This window comes from Puntigrus tetrazona, chromosome 21 (assembly GCF_018831695.1).
Source record: "Puntigrus tetrazona isolate hp1 chromosome 21, ASM1883169v1, whole genome shotgun sequence".
Lineage (NCBI taxonomy): Eukaryota > Metazoa > Chordata > Actinopteri > Cypriniformes > Cyprinidae > Puntigrus > Puntigrus tetrazona.
This window is the reverse complement of record NC_056719.1, coordinates 10,754,680-10,771,837: the sequence shown is the minus strand read 5'-3', so window position 1 is coordinate 10,771,837 and position 17,158 is coordinate 10,754,680. Positions and strand designations below refer to the sequence as shown.

Below are 17,158 nucleotides of genomic sequence, written 5' to 3'. Positions count from 1 at the left end.
AACTCAACGCATTACGCCGGAGATGCCCGCTGACCCTCAAGCTCCAACGTACATCCAAGCGTCATTCATTCCAGCCTAGTGACAACAGAGACCTGCTGAGCAATACGAACCGAGGACGCTAAATCACTGTGAAATCGCGTCTTTTCAGGGCCGCAGACTGGGAAATGTTGCTGTTTTTCCAGAAGTCTCACAGGAGCTGAGAAAATGTGCAAAACTCATTTAAACTCGGAAGCATGGCGAATCTCCTACGGTCCCGGCGGGTCTTATACTGAAGTTACTTAAACTTCGCCTCATCTATTTCGAGACACGTTTATCCCAATTACCTGGGAATTTGAGGATTAGATATGAATGACAAGCAGATGTGCGTTCCTCGATGCACTTTAAAATGTGGCGGACAAAAAAAACGCCACGGCAAGCAGAAAAATAATTTTTCGATCTATTTTTAGCTAATGAAATTGAATGCGCTTCACAAGCATGACCGAAAGACTACACGATAATAAACTCCAGCCAGACTTTGACTGCCGTCCGGATTGTTGTGGCTCTGTTTTTGAGCACGAGGGAGGACAGCGCTGCAAAACCAGCTGCTGCAAACGCGGACAAAGGGCTAAGGGTTAGGTCAGATGTTAACACAAAGTAAATAGCAGTTATTATTATTTACGAGGGAGAGTTATTTAAAATGGAGTGTCTGGGCGTCACTGTAAGGAAGTAGAAAACTCTAGTTATTATAGCAGGCAGAAAAACACGCCAGGTGCTACCGATATAAAACGACGTCTCTTTAGTTTCCTTATTGCTAAACGCAAAGTAGATAGCGGCAGCCCTTGATGAACAACAAACTACAAATCACGCGTTTTATTGGCAGGTTTGGCGGCTATATGCTATGTGATTATTCAGCAAAGCTGCTATTTTGCTTTTAAATATCGAAATGCAAGTCAAGGGGCTTTCACTTTGTTCTTTTTTGTTTATTGAACACCGATACATTGACACTGAATCAATAAGCTGCACAGTGAATGTCAATGAACGATGTCCTACTCACTTAATTTGCATAGGCGAATATAAATCTAAGATTGAATAAAAGCACGTCTTTCTTTACTTTCAGTTTTTCTCAGCTTTTTCTCTGCTTACTCTGGATTACATGAAATTGCTCGCGATTTTCAAGGTAAATTGCTTGGGATAAAAGTGTCTGCTATGTAATTATGTATAATGCAATACAGATCTGAGTGAATGGGTCCTATCGACTCTCCGTTCATTTTATCTTTAGAGGACCTTTTTCCTCTAACGCGGATGCTCTGTAATGAGCGCAATGAATTAGTATTCGTGTCTGTGATATTCCATTTCTGGAGGTTTTTCTTTTATCGGGGCAACGTGACCCTTGTATAATTTCTGTCCGCATTATAATGGAGCGCATTTCCCGAAGCGGGACGAGGAAACAAACAGGGGGAAACAAAAAAACATTAACAGCAGTATGTGACCTGTGATTTTTTTTTCTTCCCATTTTTGCAGTTTACGATATTTTCTGCATTACTTTTAAATAAAGCGTGTTTCGGACCAGTTATATGATAGCATTTTCACTAATATCTGCATAATTCAAAAGGAGCCACTTCCTGCACAGATGTCTGGTGCTTTGTGTTCCGGTGCATGTGGAGCACAAAAGCAAAGGTAGAAGATGCTATCATCAGAACATTCAGGATATTAATACTAAGATGCATCTCTTGCGCTGATGGCATGTGTCTCATGATTAACTCTTGGAGTAATTTGCTTCTGCCGGTGAGACTATTTCCAAACCTTAAAATAAGGCCCAGATCCGAATATTCCACAGGCGTCGAGAGCAATGGCGTTTTTCAAGATCTTCTCATTAATCTTACAAAATAGCTATTTGCCATGTATCTGACTGCTGACTCAAGTGAAAATGTTTTTGAAAAAAAGTTTTTATGCTCACAAGGTAGATTTTTTTTAAATACAAAAATGATGTAAAAATAGTTAAATAGTATTAGGATTTAAAATAGGTGTTTTCTATTTTAATATATTTTAAATATTATTTATTACTGCGATGATAAAACACAATTTTCAGTCTTCAGTGTCAAGACCCTTCATACAATTTTATACAATTTAATGCATCCTTGCTAAATAAAAGTATTGTAAAAATACAAAAAACAACTAAAACTAAATATTTAATGGCAGTGAATTTCTATAGAATTACAGATTTTAAGTTTAAAATGAACACTCCTGAAAAGGCCATGGGAATGAGACATAAGCCAAACAATAGAATCTTGCAATTAAATGCCATATGAGATTCTCTAGTAAATGAATGGTTCTCTGGGGAATCATTAATATGCATCTGAATGTATTTTATATTTATACACCAGTCATTTTACAATTGCTTTACATGAGGGAGGATTTTGAAATAGCAGCGAAACTCAGATGTTCCCACACATGTAAGCAAATACATTTTTATATACAGAGTTACATAACTGTCTTCATCAACTCCATCGCAGCTTTTTGAGCAGTGCTCAAAAGGAATTCGGTGCAAGGATTAAAATAATAGCGTAACAATATTTGTCATTTCGTTTGAGACGGCATACATTTTAACCTATAACCGGAAAGTTCGTAGTTCATAAGCAAAACTTTTACAGTCGCCTTTGCTTTATTAAACAAACCTTTGTATTTATTTACCTAGAATTTGAATCATAATATTATTTGCTTGTCTCGCTCGAACCCTCACAGCCCTGCTAAATGTCTGGCCATAATCCAGACAGATGAATTACGATGAGTTTTTCTTGCTTCCATAACAGGAGTCGCTCAGAAAAGCTGGAATTCCATAATAGTCTGTGCATTTCATACAAGACCGGAGGATTAATGTTTTCGCAATACTAATGGATACCATAATATTGTAACCCTCGTTCTCAGCTGTCTTATTAGTACGTGACTAAATAGCACTTAAGATCATACTAATTATTTCAGCGCTTAGTCCTAAATAAACCTGCGTGACAGATAAAAAACTAGTGATGAAACTAATTCGTTTGTAGAAGGAGCAATAATCCTAAAATACCCACGCGTACTCTGTAACATAAATAATAATGTGGTAATAATGTATATGATCACACTGGGGAAGGTGGAGGGTTTCTGAAGTGTGCTGCTACTGCTACAGCAAACACTAGCCAAGCATTTAAATCATTTCATGCCAGAACTTTTTCGCCCAGAAATAAACATTTGCTAACGATCAACTCATCATCCATATGAGTTTTTTTCATCGAAACTAATTTGAAGAAATGTAGCCCTGTATCACCAATGGATCTTCTGCAGTGAATGGGTATATATGGGTATACTGAGCATGCTTGGCTTATATTTCCATAAGCCAAGCATGCTCAGTCTATCATGCCTGTTTTTTTCTCTAACAGACATTCGGAAACCAACTTTTTGACCAAGCTGTACTATTAATAAATGTATGTTTTTGATTTCTAACTTGTACAGCGCTCGCTATATTTGGTGTTTGCCGGATGCTATTTGCTGTCCAATTCAACGAAATCAGTGCCACCGGTATAGACTATTCAACATGAATTTTAATAAGCCCATTTTATAGACAAAAGTGTTTTTCAACCTTATGGAAGATGAACAAAACAATTTAACATCTGTGATATTACAGCTTCACAGGATGCCTACTAATTACACTTCCTTCCCATGCTTTATTATACCCACTTAATTATGTGCGCTGCATAGAATTGCAAAGCACCTCTAGCTCTTCTGTTCTTTTTTTTATTATCTTTTCACCAAACAGTGAATATTTTGGTTCATTGTTTTAAAAGCAATGCTTAATTCAATACATGTGCTTATCCTTACGCTTTCTGTCCAATATGGAAATATATATGCTGTCACTCTGCCGTTAGACTGGGAGAAGATGCTATGCTGCGGCTGACAGCTCAGCATTTTCTTGCCTTTAAATCTCACCTTTCACTTCACATTACCTTCTGCAATTCATCATCCAAAGCGGCGACGGTATTAAATGTAATCGCCTTAATTCACTTGGAGTGTGTTTGAGCTAATAGTTGGACGGGTTTCAAAAGCTATACGGTGCCGTGGTGTGCATGCGTGTGTATTTATTGCACTGGTCACGCGGCGGTCTGGCTGCTGTTTCTCCTGAGCTCAGCACTGGCTTGTGGGTTAAAAAGCATCAGCCATACGTTCTGTGCCATCACCTACCGACCCGTCCACAAAGGATATAACTTTCCCCTTCACGTCACATGCTCCGCTGTTTCCCGTTAGCCTCCGGTGGGAGTGCAGTTAAAGACCCCTTAATCTTTCTGCTGTGCCTGTATCGCTTTGTAACGAATGATCCTAAAGGTTTAGGCCCACTTTTGTGCTTCTCTAAACTCTCTCGGAGCCTATTCTCTGAATTTTTAATAGAAAGGCTTATTTAATTTCAGCACAATGAGGATATCTTGCACGACAGCAGGCTTGTTTCCTCTTTCGCGGCTCTCGCAAGCTGTAATTTACTTCGATTCCTGTATAAATTAGTCGACTTCTGGGGGTTTTCATCCATCTGTGTGAGTTATCTGTTTTCTGTTTTTGTTTTTTTGGCGAAAGGCATTAAGCACTTCATCACTGTCAAAGTATATTCCCGTTTGGCTGGCATTTGCGAAAAGATTGAGTTTGTGGCTAGTTTATAAAATTACAGATGATTTGCAGAAATATTCGGACGTTCATGGCAGTCTTTAAAGAAGGCACAGCATGGAGACTGTTGCCAGTGAATGACTTTGTGCTTTCTGCGGTTCATTTGTGCGCTTCATTAAAAAATGTGTTTTAGGACCAAAAGCGCTACTTAAGAGCTAAAAATAAATGTTTTTAGAAACTTGTGGACATATGGCATGTGTGACTGATCGGTATTGTATAACTGCGCAGTCCTTGTGAGACTGAAATGGGCATCTAGACACCACCGTGCATCAACAACCTTGATATTGTTTGCAAGTTTTCCATATTTTAAATCGCAAATGATCCTAAGAATAGCGCGGTTGGTATGTCCATCGGCGTGCTTTCCAGCTGACATTGTATTGCATTACCTGACAGCAGACTGTGAAGCTCAAGTGACTGATTTATTATAATTTATATCTGTCAGCTCGATGGCTAAACAGGTGTATATGACGAGCAACATTTTATTCTTTAAAATAAACTACAGTACATCTATTTTTAGTAGTACTAAATTTAGATTACTAGAAAGTAGCTAGCGTCATTTTCAGTCTCTGAAGTAACTATTAAAATTATAATTATTTGTATATATTAAATTATTTGTGTAAAAAAGCTTTTGGTAACAAATCGCACATTTGTACAATTGACTACAGTTTTGACTTTCGACTAAAATCTATTTGAATTATTGCTGGCACTGATTCGTATTTTGGTAACACTTTAGAATAATCTTAAGATTGAGCTTATTAATAGTTAGCAAGGTATTTGTTAAGTTTAGGTATTGGATAGGAATAATACATTAATATGTGCTTAATTAGCACTAATAAATGGCTAATATTCTAGCAATATGCATGCTAATAAGTATGCTAATTAATATGTGTAACCGTAAAGATGTATTTCATTTATATACTAGTATGCATTTATTGGATTATTTTGCCTGTTTCTGAAACTAACATTTCAGTAGCACTTTATTTTAAGGTCTTCTTGTTACAGTGTAATTATACAATGAACTACATGTACTTACTATATGGTTAGGGTTTGGCTTAGGTTAACTTGCATAATCTATTGTTATTATAAAAGTAAGCACATATAAAATGTATTCCAAGGACACCTTAAAATAAAGTGTTACACTTTACATGCAATTACAATTAATTCTGCATAATAAGGTGCAAACAACCCTATCCCTAACCATATAAGTACACGTAGTAAAATAAAGTGTATCCAACATTATCTCAATAGTAATATTAGCATTTGCAATTTGTAAATGGCTAAATTATAGTATAGTGTGTTACACTTTCTTTTAATGTGTTATTAATTACTGAATAATAATAGCCAGTATGTGCTTACTATAGGATAAGGGTTAGGGTTTGTTGCATGCATTTATACTTAACTTACTGTACTTACTGTTATTACTATAGACCTAAATACGTGTAACTTAAAATAGAGATACAATGTGTGAGAGTAAGTTACAGTTAGATTACTGGTTACGGAAAAACAAGCAGATACTGGTAGATTTTGGTAAATAAAGGTTACAACGGCTTGCCATAGGTGTAGAGGTTCAGAGGCCGTAAAGATTCCGCTTTGCGAGGTCTCTCCGTGACTGCCTGTATGGAGCTCCATAGGGGAGGGGGTTTGGAGAACGCAGGAGTGGTCAGAGGCAGACCAGCCGGGAACACCGGGAGAGACACTGCGGAGAACTCCGCCAGCCAAGTTACGCACATCTCCAACTGGACTTTAAGCGACGCTTACAGTTATGGACTTTTCCTATTTTGCACTTGTTGCGCAACGGAGCTTACGGATCCTTTGAATTTGTCTTTTTTTTCTTTTCTTTTCCTTTTTTTTTGTTGCCATAAAGAATGAACAATTTGCGCATTTGGCGGTGAACGCAGCTCTTACTTTGGTATGGAGGCACTGCAGAGGCAAGATGAGTTCTGATACAGATCATGCCGTGAACTTCTTGAGCAATGCTTCCTCCGAACCGTCCGACGTCTCCAATTCGAGCTCCGCCGGTAACGGGACCGATCCGAGCTCGTTCAGTCTCAGACGCGCGCTTCCACTGGGCATGGTTCTGGGCGCTTTTATTGTGTTTGCTATCGTGGGCAACATTCTCGTTATTCTCTCCGTTGTGTGCAACAGGCACCTGCGCATCCCGACCAACTACTTCATCATCAATTTAGCCATGGCGGACCTGTTGCTGAGCACAACTGTCCTGCCGGTGTCCGCCACGCGTGAAATTCTCAACTACTGGGTGTTCGGGAGGATTTTCTGTGACATCTGGGCTGCGGTGGATGTGCTGTGCTGCACCGCGTCCATCATGAGCCTGTGCGTTATCTCCATAGACCGCTACATCGGGGTGCGTTACCCGCTGCAGTACCCGAGCATCGTGACCGAGAAAAGGGCGCTCTTGGCCATGCTGGGGGTTTGGGTTCTCGCGTTTGTCATCTCCATAGGACCTCTGCTCGGGTGGAAAGAGCCCCCTTCGGAGGACGACACCGTGTGCCTCATCACAGAAGAGCCGTTTTACGCGCTCTTCTCCTCGCTGGGCTCCTTCTACATCCCTTTGGCGGTGATTCTGGCCATGTACTGCCGCGTGTACGTTGTTGCCAAAAGAACCACTAAAAACCTCGAGGCTGGAGTGATGAAGGAGCACATGGACTCCAACGAGTTGACGCTCCGGATTCATTACAAAGGCTCTCAGACGCAGGATGACTGCAGCAAAGGCCACATGAGGAGCTCGCTGACAGTCAAATTGCTCAAGTTTTCTAGAGAAAAGAAAGCGGCTAAAACGCTCGGTGTCGTTGTGGGCATGTTTATCCTGTGCTGGTTACCATTCTTCCTCGCTTTACCCATCGGTACGTACGACGGTTTATTCATTTCAACCAACAAAACGCGACCTTTTAGGTCCCACTGTCAACAGATCATTTCACTTCATAACACATTTCATTTTTCGTTGTTACAGTTCAGTGTTTCATTTATTTGAGATGTCCTGTAAACCGAATTTTAATTCGTGATGGATAATGGGCCTAGCTATAAATAAAAGGTATACTTTTAGCCTGTGGGTTTCTGTGAAAGTATCAAAACTAAGTAGCTGTAACTTAAATTTGGACATGACAGGCGCTGCTTTAAAATGTTTCCTTAAACTTCAAACCGTTTCCCCCCCCAAATATTTTAAAGTTCATAGTAAATATGCTTGCTGCACTTTATGTGCAACAAAGTAAAAAAAGGGAAGAAAATGTGAATTTTGTCAAATTAGTCTTTTTCCTTATGAAAGCAAAACAAAACTGTTTTATACATGGCTTTTAGTAGTCCATTGGGGTAAACAAGATCTCCTTTATCTGGCGGCCCATCTTGACCCATCATATAGAGCAGCTAGAAATTAGATATGTGGTTCATAAATTACAGAAAACATAAGCCTAAATCTGTCCCACTCTAAACATTTAAAATGTATTTTTTGTTGCATAAGTTAGTCCCCACAATCTATTCAGCTGCCCCATTATTTCATTAGCCTATGTTAAGAAATAAAGTTCAACCTTGTTGGATAATTGAAACACAAACCCATGTGACACTACCACAATAATTCGATTTTTATAAATATTTGTAGCAGCATGTGGAATTTATTGCCAATTACAGCCGTTCCTGAGGTGGATGATTAACAGTAGAATGTCCATATTTTTTTTTTATATTAGCATTTTTATAGTTTATTTTAGTTCAGTAGTTACTACTAAAACATGCAAGACTGTTACAGTTGAATGAACAGTTGCACGGTGACGTCGCTGTTGGCATTGTTTAAAATAATCATAACAGTAATTTTAAAGATTGAATGTCAAGATAGTGCCATTTCTGACACTTTAGAATGTGATCCTGTTGCCAGGAAAAACTGCATGTCTTCAGCTTGAACGCTTCGTTGTTAAATTCATGTTCTGTTTGTGATACCAAGCTCAGCCCTCTCATTGTTACTCAAATACATCTCAGAAAGTTCAATACGTTTGCTAGTGAAAAGATCAGTTTCAAGTACTGTCTTGGATGAGAGCCAGTGGAACAGATGCAGAAAGTTCATTGCGAAGACCCTACATTAGATTGTATTTCGCTATGAAGCCGTCGCTCATGTGTTGTTTTGAATCGCAAAGCAACGTCTGTAAAGTTAACCTGATGTGCGGTCATTTAATTCAGCGATGGATGAGTCACTGCAGAGCCGGTCCCTGAAGCTCGCTGAGGTCTCCTGGTGGAATGCACTGGAGATGCCAATGTCTTCAGAGCTCTCTCATTCCCAGGCTCACTCCCTATCCGAACCCAGAGATTTCTGATGAGGTGTGGGAATATAGGAGAGGTACTTTTCCCACTACAGAAAAATCTGGTCAAAATTGAATCACCCTCCTATATTCACTTCACGACCCAGAGGTTCAGCTCCCAGTGACCTTCTAAAGGGTCACATTAGCAGATGGGCTGATATGTTTTCCCTGCAAATGAGTGAGGAAATACTTAGAAGGAAAATATATTCCATGTGTTTGACCTTGAGGAGTTAACTTCCCTTCTTTGAGTAGCCTTTGTTTTCATATGCCATGTTACGAATATTAGAACGAACTGGTGTGCATGAGAAGATTGTCATTTCTGGATGCATTGCATCAAAAATTGGACTCGTTTTAACTTTTCCATTTTTAATCACGACGTCTATTATATGTTTTATTTCCAAGATTGATTTGTTGAGTGTTGATTGAGCTTAAAATGCTGCAAACAATAATCTACCCACTTGATGTTATAATTAATTATCGTTTGGTCGACTGGATGCAGATTGAATACAGATAACTGAAAAATCAATGGCCACTTTGCCACCAGGCCGCATGAGAGTTTATCCATCAAGCAATGTGCTTTCTCTTCTCAGGGCAGTTGAAACTATTTTTGGCAGATTTTTATTTAATCACGGATGAACTAAACAACTAAATAACAAAGCTGCGAGATTTCTCTAAATGTCAGCTTGACGACAGAACAGAAACCAGTTGTTCGAAAGGAACAAGGTTATTTCTAGATTGTTTGTTGACTTCTTATAGCGTAGATTGTCTTCATTTATAGCTGTTCTGGCTGAGAGATATCCGAGTGACGTGATTTAGAGAGGAAAGAGGCGAGAACGTCTTAATGTAATGGAATAATTCACTTACTGGCGGAGACAGAGGCCTCACACCTGTGGCTCTTCTTGAAGTGTGGTAATGAACCCAAGTCTTATCCGGCTCTGCTCTGATACGTACAATAGAGAATTAGACCAAATCACTCACTTCAGTCATCCATCCTTTTCCTGTTAGAGGAATTATTGAAAGTACATTGCATACATAAACTTTGAAGCTTTCAGATTAAAAGAGGAAAAGATTTCGTCTCATTAGTAAGATCAGAGCAAAAAAAAAAAAAGGGTATGGACTGGACATCATGCATTTGAAGCCGAGTGAAAAAGCGTTAAATTCCTCAGGGAAGAGTGAGTTAGTAAACTCATGAGTGGAGATAAGCTACAGTCGGAGTCTGGAAAAGCATGATGGATCTGTGTGACCTTTTTTAATGTTGTGGAGACCAGGGGAATATAAACCTAAGAAAGACTTCCAGTTAGAAAATGGGAGCTCTGTAGAAGAGTTGGATTTTCTGGCTTGCGTCTTTAAATAGACGGTTGATTTAAGCTGGACTACAGTCATAAAAGCACTATAAATCTTCCTCATAAAACATAGATTTCGGAATTTAAAAACTTAAGATGACCATTTTAATAAAAGCCAACAATGTGCACTGTAAAGAAGTGCACTGTTCAAAAAAACATTTTTAAGACTGTGACGGACTTAAAGTTGAATTAGAGGCTTAGAAATATGACAGATATAATGTTTTTTTCAAGAACCTATATCGATCATACTCCATCCCAGTGCTGAAACACAGAAGTAAGGATTGTATTTTTGAAATTTAATTTTTATTACTATAAACATTTTATTTAATGCTGTTTATATATTATATATAGATTTATATCAGTTTTATATAGAGATGTATTTGTCTTTGTGACACACTTAAATGGCAAGTAATCTTGTCATCCCACTTGCATTTTAAAAATGCATAAAACATCCGCTTTTAATTAGTGTAAAGCAAAGAAAAATGTTTGTGACACATTTTAATGAAAGCTAATGTGACTCATCGCCAAACTGCAAAAAAAAAGAAAAATAAGTTTTCTATTATACTGCCTTTAATTTGTGATGATTTTAAGGAAATAAAAGTATGTTTTGTACGGTTAGTGATGAGACTAATGAGACACACTTGAGTAAATTATCTGTTCACATTACTTAGAACTTGGGGAAAATATGTTTAATGTCATTAAGATGAAAACGACTTCGAACGATCTTAATTGCTTTGACTCTTTATTTCAATATTTTGCAAGTGAGTTGATAAATTCTGCCATCTACTGGTGAAAGATGAAAAAGCATCGCGCATGCAGATTGTTTACAAAAATATGTTTTTACATCTCCAATTTTTAGGGTCGTTTAACACCAGTTTACGCCCTCCTGAAACGTTCTTCAAAGTGATCTTCTGGCTGGGCTACTTCAACAGCTGCCTGAACCCCATCATTTACCCCTGTTACAGCCGTGAGTTCAAGCAAGCCTTTATTCGGATCTTACGCTGCCAGTGTCAGCAGAGGAAACAACAGGGCTGGAGAGCGTACAACTACCGCGTCCAGACGGGCTCGGCCAGCCAGGTCTACACGGACACCAGCTCCATTTGCATGAATGGCAGTCAGCAGACCCTGGCCCTAATGCAACCCAGCCCAACGTTATTCAGCAGAGTTGTGGACTCTCGTCCTGCATCCGGCCTTCTTCCGGGCTGGGGCCAGTGTACATCCTCTTCCTCTTCCTCCCTATCAGGGAGCCCTTTTCCCGGCAAGATGAGATCCAGCTCTAGGGCGACAAGTCCTTGCAAAACTAACAGGATGGCTTTGCTGTTCTCCAGTGGGTCCCAGAATGCCAATGGACAGAATGGGAAGCGAGAGATCGGGCCGATATCTAGACACACGCCTGAGACTACAATCTAGATTTACGTGGATAGTGACTTTCATGCCAGTGATTTCTCAGTCTCTCAATTCTTTCCGGGATGGATCTGATATAATATCCTTGACGTGAAATACAGCGGGCATCTTATAACGCACATTAACATTCTCATGTTTAATTTGAGAGTCGCAGTTGCTATGTAAGAAATAACGCACAGTCAGATGGTAATTATCACAAAATAAACCCCGAACAGGTGATTAGGGCACAGACGCAAACAAGCAAGTAAATAAATGGATATGAAATATCCATTCGAGTTGATATTATTTAATCTGCATATTAAACTAAGAAACAAAAACAGTGCTATATACAAATCAACTGACATAGCTAAAAATCTTACACTGCAACGGCCTCACTTTCACAAGCAAGATTCATGATGGAGGCGGTAAAAAGAGAAAGAACGAGTTTGAAAAGAAATTTGACTGCGTTTGTCATGTGAAACCGTTCCCACTGCCATGGTTCCAGAAGCGTTTTTGCTTCCATTTTCCCATAGAGAGTTTTAAAAAGTTATGAGCATAAACCAAACAAACCAGCTATGAGGTGAGTCACAGCCTTACAGACTTTGACTTACAGCAAAAGCGTAAATTGCGCAAGACTAATAATAGCCTCGGCGAGCGAAACAATGCCGCGAAGTATTGGGAAACAATGGAGCTTTTCATTTTTGCGTCCAAAAATGAAAATTCTGTCATTACTCACCCTCATGCTGTTCCAGAAACGTAAGACGTTCATACATCTTCAGAACACAAATTAAGATATTTTTAAAGAAATCTGAGCGCTCTCTGACCATAGCAATGAAACCGAAACATTCCCAGGCATCATCAGTACGAGAATACAATACAATTAGTGTCCTCCGCATATAGCGTCTTTTTGGACAGAATGACGTATGTAAATTGTGTATGATATTATCACATCTTGATTTGTGTTCCTGAAGATGAACGAAGGTCTTATGGGATTGTAATGGCATGAGGATGAGATGAAGGTATTTTCAGTGAACTATCCCTGTAATGCTGATTATAGCTTATAAACACAAACGATATATTTTGTTTATTACCAAATACAGAGAGGATGTGAGAGACAGAAGGGGTTGTTTTTGCAGTATGTAATGTAGGTTTTCATCAGGAATTTAATGTCAAGCATGTCAAAAAAAAAACAAAAGATGGCTGATGGCTTCAACGTCAGCATGTACCATTGATTAACAACCTCGTAAAGTCTGTCTTTAAAGTTGTAAAATTAAACAATTTAACAAAATAAATGGGGTTTTTACTTCTGGAACCTGACTGGCGCACTCTATAAAGCTATATAGCAGCGTTTACTAAATTTTTCTTAAAGGGATAGTTCACCCCAAGAATGAAAATTGTTCCCTCATATCGATCCAAACCTGTTAGACCTCCGTTCAAGTCAAGCTATTTTGGATGAACTCTGACCCTCCATAAACGGTAATGTAATTGCCACGATCGAGGTCTAGAAACACAGTAAGGACATCTCTGTAAAATCAACCGTAGTTTTTCACAAAACTAATAGAATACTTGTGCGCAAACAAAAAACCCCAATAACTTTATTCAACAATTTGTCTCTCCTCGAACTGAAAGTTGATGTCTTTATTTTCTTTGCGCACAAAATTACTGTTGAACCCCTGATGTCAGATGGATTACTTTACCGATGATGATTTACCTCCATTACTGTTTATGGGAGGGTTAGAGAGCTCTGAGAATTCATCAGAAATATCTTCATTTGTCTTACGAAGATGAACGGAGATCTAACAGGGTTTGGAACGACACGAGGGTGATTCATTTAAGGCAGAACTATGACAGAACTTTACAAATTTACAATGTTAATTATTGCAGAAATGCAACATCGCAGTCTGTGAAAAAAGGCGTATTGAAATCTGAGGTTATTTCGAATACCAATATCACTACATCGGTACGTGTTTATTATTGTGTACATACTCTTTCAAATTTGTAGATCGTAAAGAGTCTATATTTGGCCTGTTTGACTATAGTGGTTATGACTGTAGTAACTTTTGCATGAATAAAGGGATCAGCTCTGCACCTGGACTTCCGTGCACAGCTGTGGGCAGCGCTGACAAAAACTCAGTATGACTTGCTCACTGGTCTTTTCACTTCATTTATTTATTTCTCTTTTGATCTTCATGTTATTATTCAGGTTGTGTCGGTTTCATAATAATGCTTACTGGACTGGTCGAGATTATCCTGTTAGATTCACAGGTAGAGGTAAATCCGCGACGCCTTGCGGTTTCCGGCTCAAAAGGTGAGGGTGTTGAAGACGTCAGACGTCTAAACTCATTTTGGTTTTGGGTCCTCACAGCACACTTTTTAACAAATGGATGGGTGGCATGAAAAGCTAACATCTGACCGAACAGTTTAAGGCACAAACCAACATATTGTGTGCGCTCTGAACCAGCAAATTGGATTCTTTCAAGGTGTAAATGTGTTATACAACAAGACTTCTTACTTAATAAGAAAATGTGGTCACTGGTTCTATATTTAATGCTCCATTCAGTGGATATAAAAGGAAAATATTGTTCACTTTGGGTTTATTTCAGCCTCGATTTGTTTTGTGCAGCCGGATATTTTTCAAGGGAAAACGTCGGAAAACGAAGGATGTGTGCATTTCTTCTGATGTGTTTTTCACATTCACAACTGTACATCTTTACTAAGTGGACCATATAAAAGTTGTCTCTCTATATTTAGTGTTATAGTGTGTGCTGTAGTATATAAAGACTTATTTTATTTTCTCTTGAGACAAGTGCATAATGAAGAAATAAATTTCATTTGTGAAGGTCCTTGTTATCTGTGTTTTATTAAAAAGTCTTTAAAAGTGTCCACTTGACATGCGTGATTTGAGGTGATAATATATTTAGGGATGTGTATTAGGGTTTTTATATACTACAAGTCCTTTTCCATTTCTGTTTAGAAAATGGACAAAACGTTTACATGTAATTCAATATCCAAGCTGATCATAATTTAAAACCGTTTCATAATTAGACATTCATGTTTGTGTAGAACTCGCCATATCTCCTATTACTCAGATTAGTTTTTTTATGGTGATTTTATTATTTTTTGGATAAATTCTGAAACTTCAAGTTTTCCTAATTCTTTTATATACATGCGGATCACTTGTGGATTTTTGTGATGATTTTATCAGCTGTTTGGGCTCTCATTCTGATGGCACCCATTCACTTTCCACTAGTGAGAAAATGATATGATGATAAATGTATTAAAATCTGTTCTGATAAAGAAACGCACTTATCTACATTTTGGTTGGTCTCAGGTAAATTCTGTGATTATTATTACTTCCCCTCGTATAATTCCAAACCCGCAAGACTGTTGTTCATCTTTGGAACACAAATAAAGATATTTTTAAGGAAATTTGAGAGCTTTCTGATGCTGCATAGACAGCAACGCTCCTAAAATGTTCAAGGCCCAGAAAGGCAGTAAAGACATTGTTAAAATGGTTTATTTGACATCAGTGATTGAACTGTACATGTTAAGCTACGAGAACACTTTTTGTGCACAAAGAAAGGAAAAATTATTACTTTAATAAAGGGACGCCCCCTTTTTTGGAAATAGGTTCATTCTCCAACTCCCACAGAGTTATAAGTTGAGTTTTACCGTTTTTGTATCCATTCAGCGGATCTCAGGGTCTGGCAATTGTACTGGACTAACTGGAATTAATGATCTATGCTAAATTATGCTAGAAGTGCTATCATCAGACAAAGAGATTGGCTGAATGGATTAAAAAAATCTGCTAAATGACAGAATCACAGAAGCCCAAAGTATACATTCTGCAAATAGAGGAATGCACATATATATATATATATATATATATATATATATAGTATATATATATATATATATATATATATATATATATATATATATATATATATATATATATATATATATACAACTATTGAATAAGTTGTCATTTTAGTTTTCTTTAAGCACAAAATGTTTTTAAAACAATATGGCTGAATGTCACAAGGACTATATGTCCTATTTCTGAGCCTTGAACTTTTCAGCTGTGTTGCTGTTTATGCACAGTCAGAATGCTCTCTGATTTAATATCTTAATTTGTGTTCTGAAGATGAATAAAAAACGTAGAGATTTGGGACGACGTGAGGTTGCAAATATCACACTTGTATTAACACATGCACAGCGTAGGGCATCACTTCTTAAGAACGTTTTATATGTCTTTTCCTGTTTTTAAAATCTCTGTTATTTCTGTGACTTCCATTAGATAAACACTGCAAGTATTTCTGGCAGTTGCCAGATGTAGGCTAGCATTGTTTGCAATGTTGAGTTTTTGTGTTGCTTTTTTTTCCCCTGGATGTCACGTTTGCCTCTATATTTAAATACCACATGTATCACAAGACCTTGCATGAGCATACCAGGATGTCACACAGACTTCTGTTACTATCTTGGTCCTTCTCTCCCCTTTTACTTTCACTGTTGTCAGTGGAAAAGTGAAGTCATACACTGAAAATATATGTGCTTGTTATATGTGAAGTTTTAAGCCCGGGTTTTTTTTCCTATCAGTGGGTTTTACAATCTTTTGCTATGCCAGGATTTACCAGGTGGCCCAAAGGCGAGCCAGACACAGAACATAGCTGGACGCGTTATGAGCCAGAACTGTCTATCATGTCCTTCTCTCAGCTCCTCAACCCATCAAGCTGCCCAAGTGAGAACTCGGAAGTGAGAGAGGAAGACTGCCAAAACTCAGACTGGCTTCATATTAGTATTCCTGTTCCGCTGTTGCACATGCACTCCATGTCAAAAACAAAGCCCTGCATGCTAACCGCTCAAACAATAAACAATACGTCCTGTACAAAACATTTCCATTGTGGCCAAAATACTAAAGTGTGCACGGTGGGGCAGTGTTTGTTTAGACTGGCGTTGGAGCGCTGATAAAAGCTTTATATGCCCAATGTTAAATGCAAACATCATTTTTGTGAAAGCATAAATAATATTCCTTTTATATGTCCCGAGTTGGTCTCACCAGCTTGATCAAGAAGGAGGATGGTACCTATATAACGTAAGTGATCATTCAATAATTTTGTGGAGATTCCATGTGGATTTTCCTTGTGCTAACTAAGATCATTTACACCATGATGACTTTTATATTTAGTTGTCTCCTGTTATGTAAAAAAAACATTCAATCAGTAATTGTAGCCAGTGTCTCCCTTTACCTACTGTGCCATTTTGGCTTATATGATTTAATGAAATTTAAAAAAAAAAATCATAAAATTTAATTAACTTAATTGTTAGTCCATTTACATGTAATTGTATTCCAATATTTAAAAACATTCAGTAGTGAATAGTAATTGACTGACTTTACCAGAAAGATATACACAAATACGTATTCTAGTAAGCAAATACGAACTCCTACTACATATCCCAGAATCCTCT

At 38.1% G+C, this 17,158-nt stretch overlaps 1 protein-coding gene across 1 annotated transcript; it reads left to right on the top strand.

Annotated features, from left to right (window-relative positions):
- Positions 1-6,055: 6,055 nt before the first annotated feature.
- On the top strand, positions 6,056-14,520 carry adra1ba (adrenoceptor alpha 1Ba). The gene is made up of 2 exons (XM_043220808.1): positions 6,056-7,526; positions 11,166-14,520. Exons 1-2 carry the CDS (start codon positions 6,599-6,601, stop codon positions 11,714-11,716), a joined length of 1,479 nt encoding a protein of 492 aa, XP_043076743.1. The 5' UTR covers positions 6,056-6,598; the 3' UTR covers positions 11,717-14,520.
- The last annotated feature ends 2,638 nt before the right edge of the window (positions 14,521-17,158 follow it).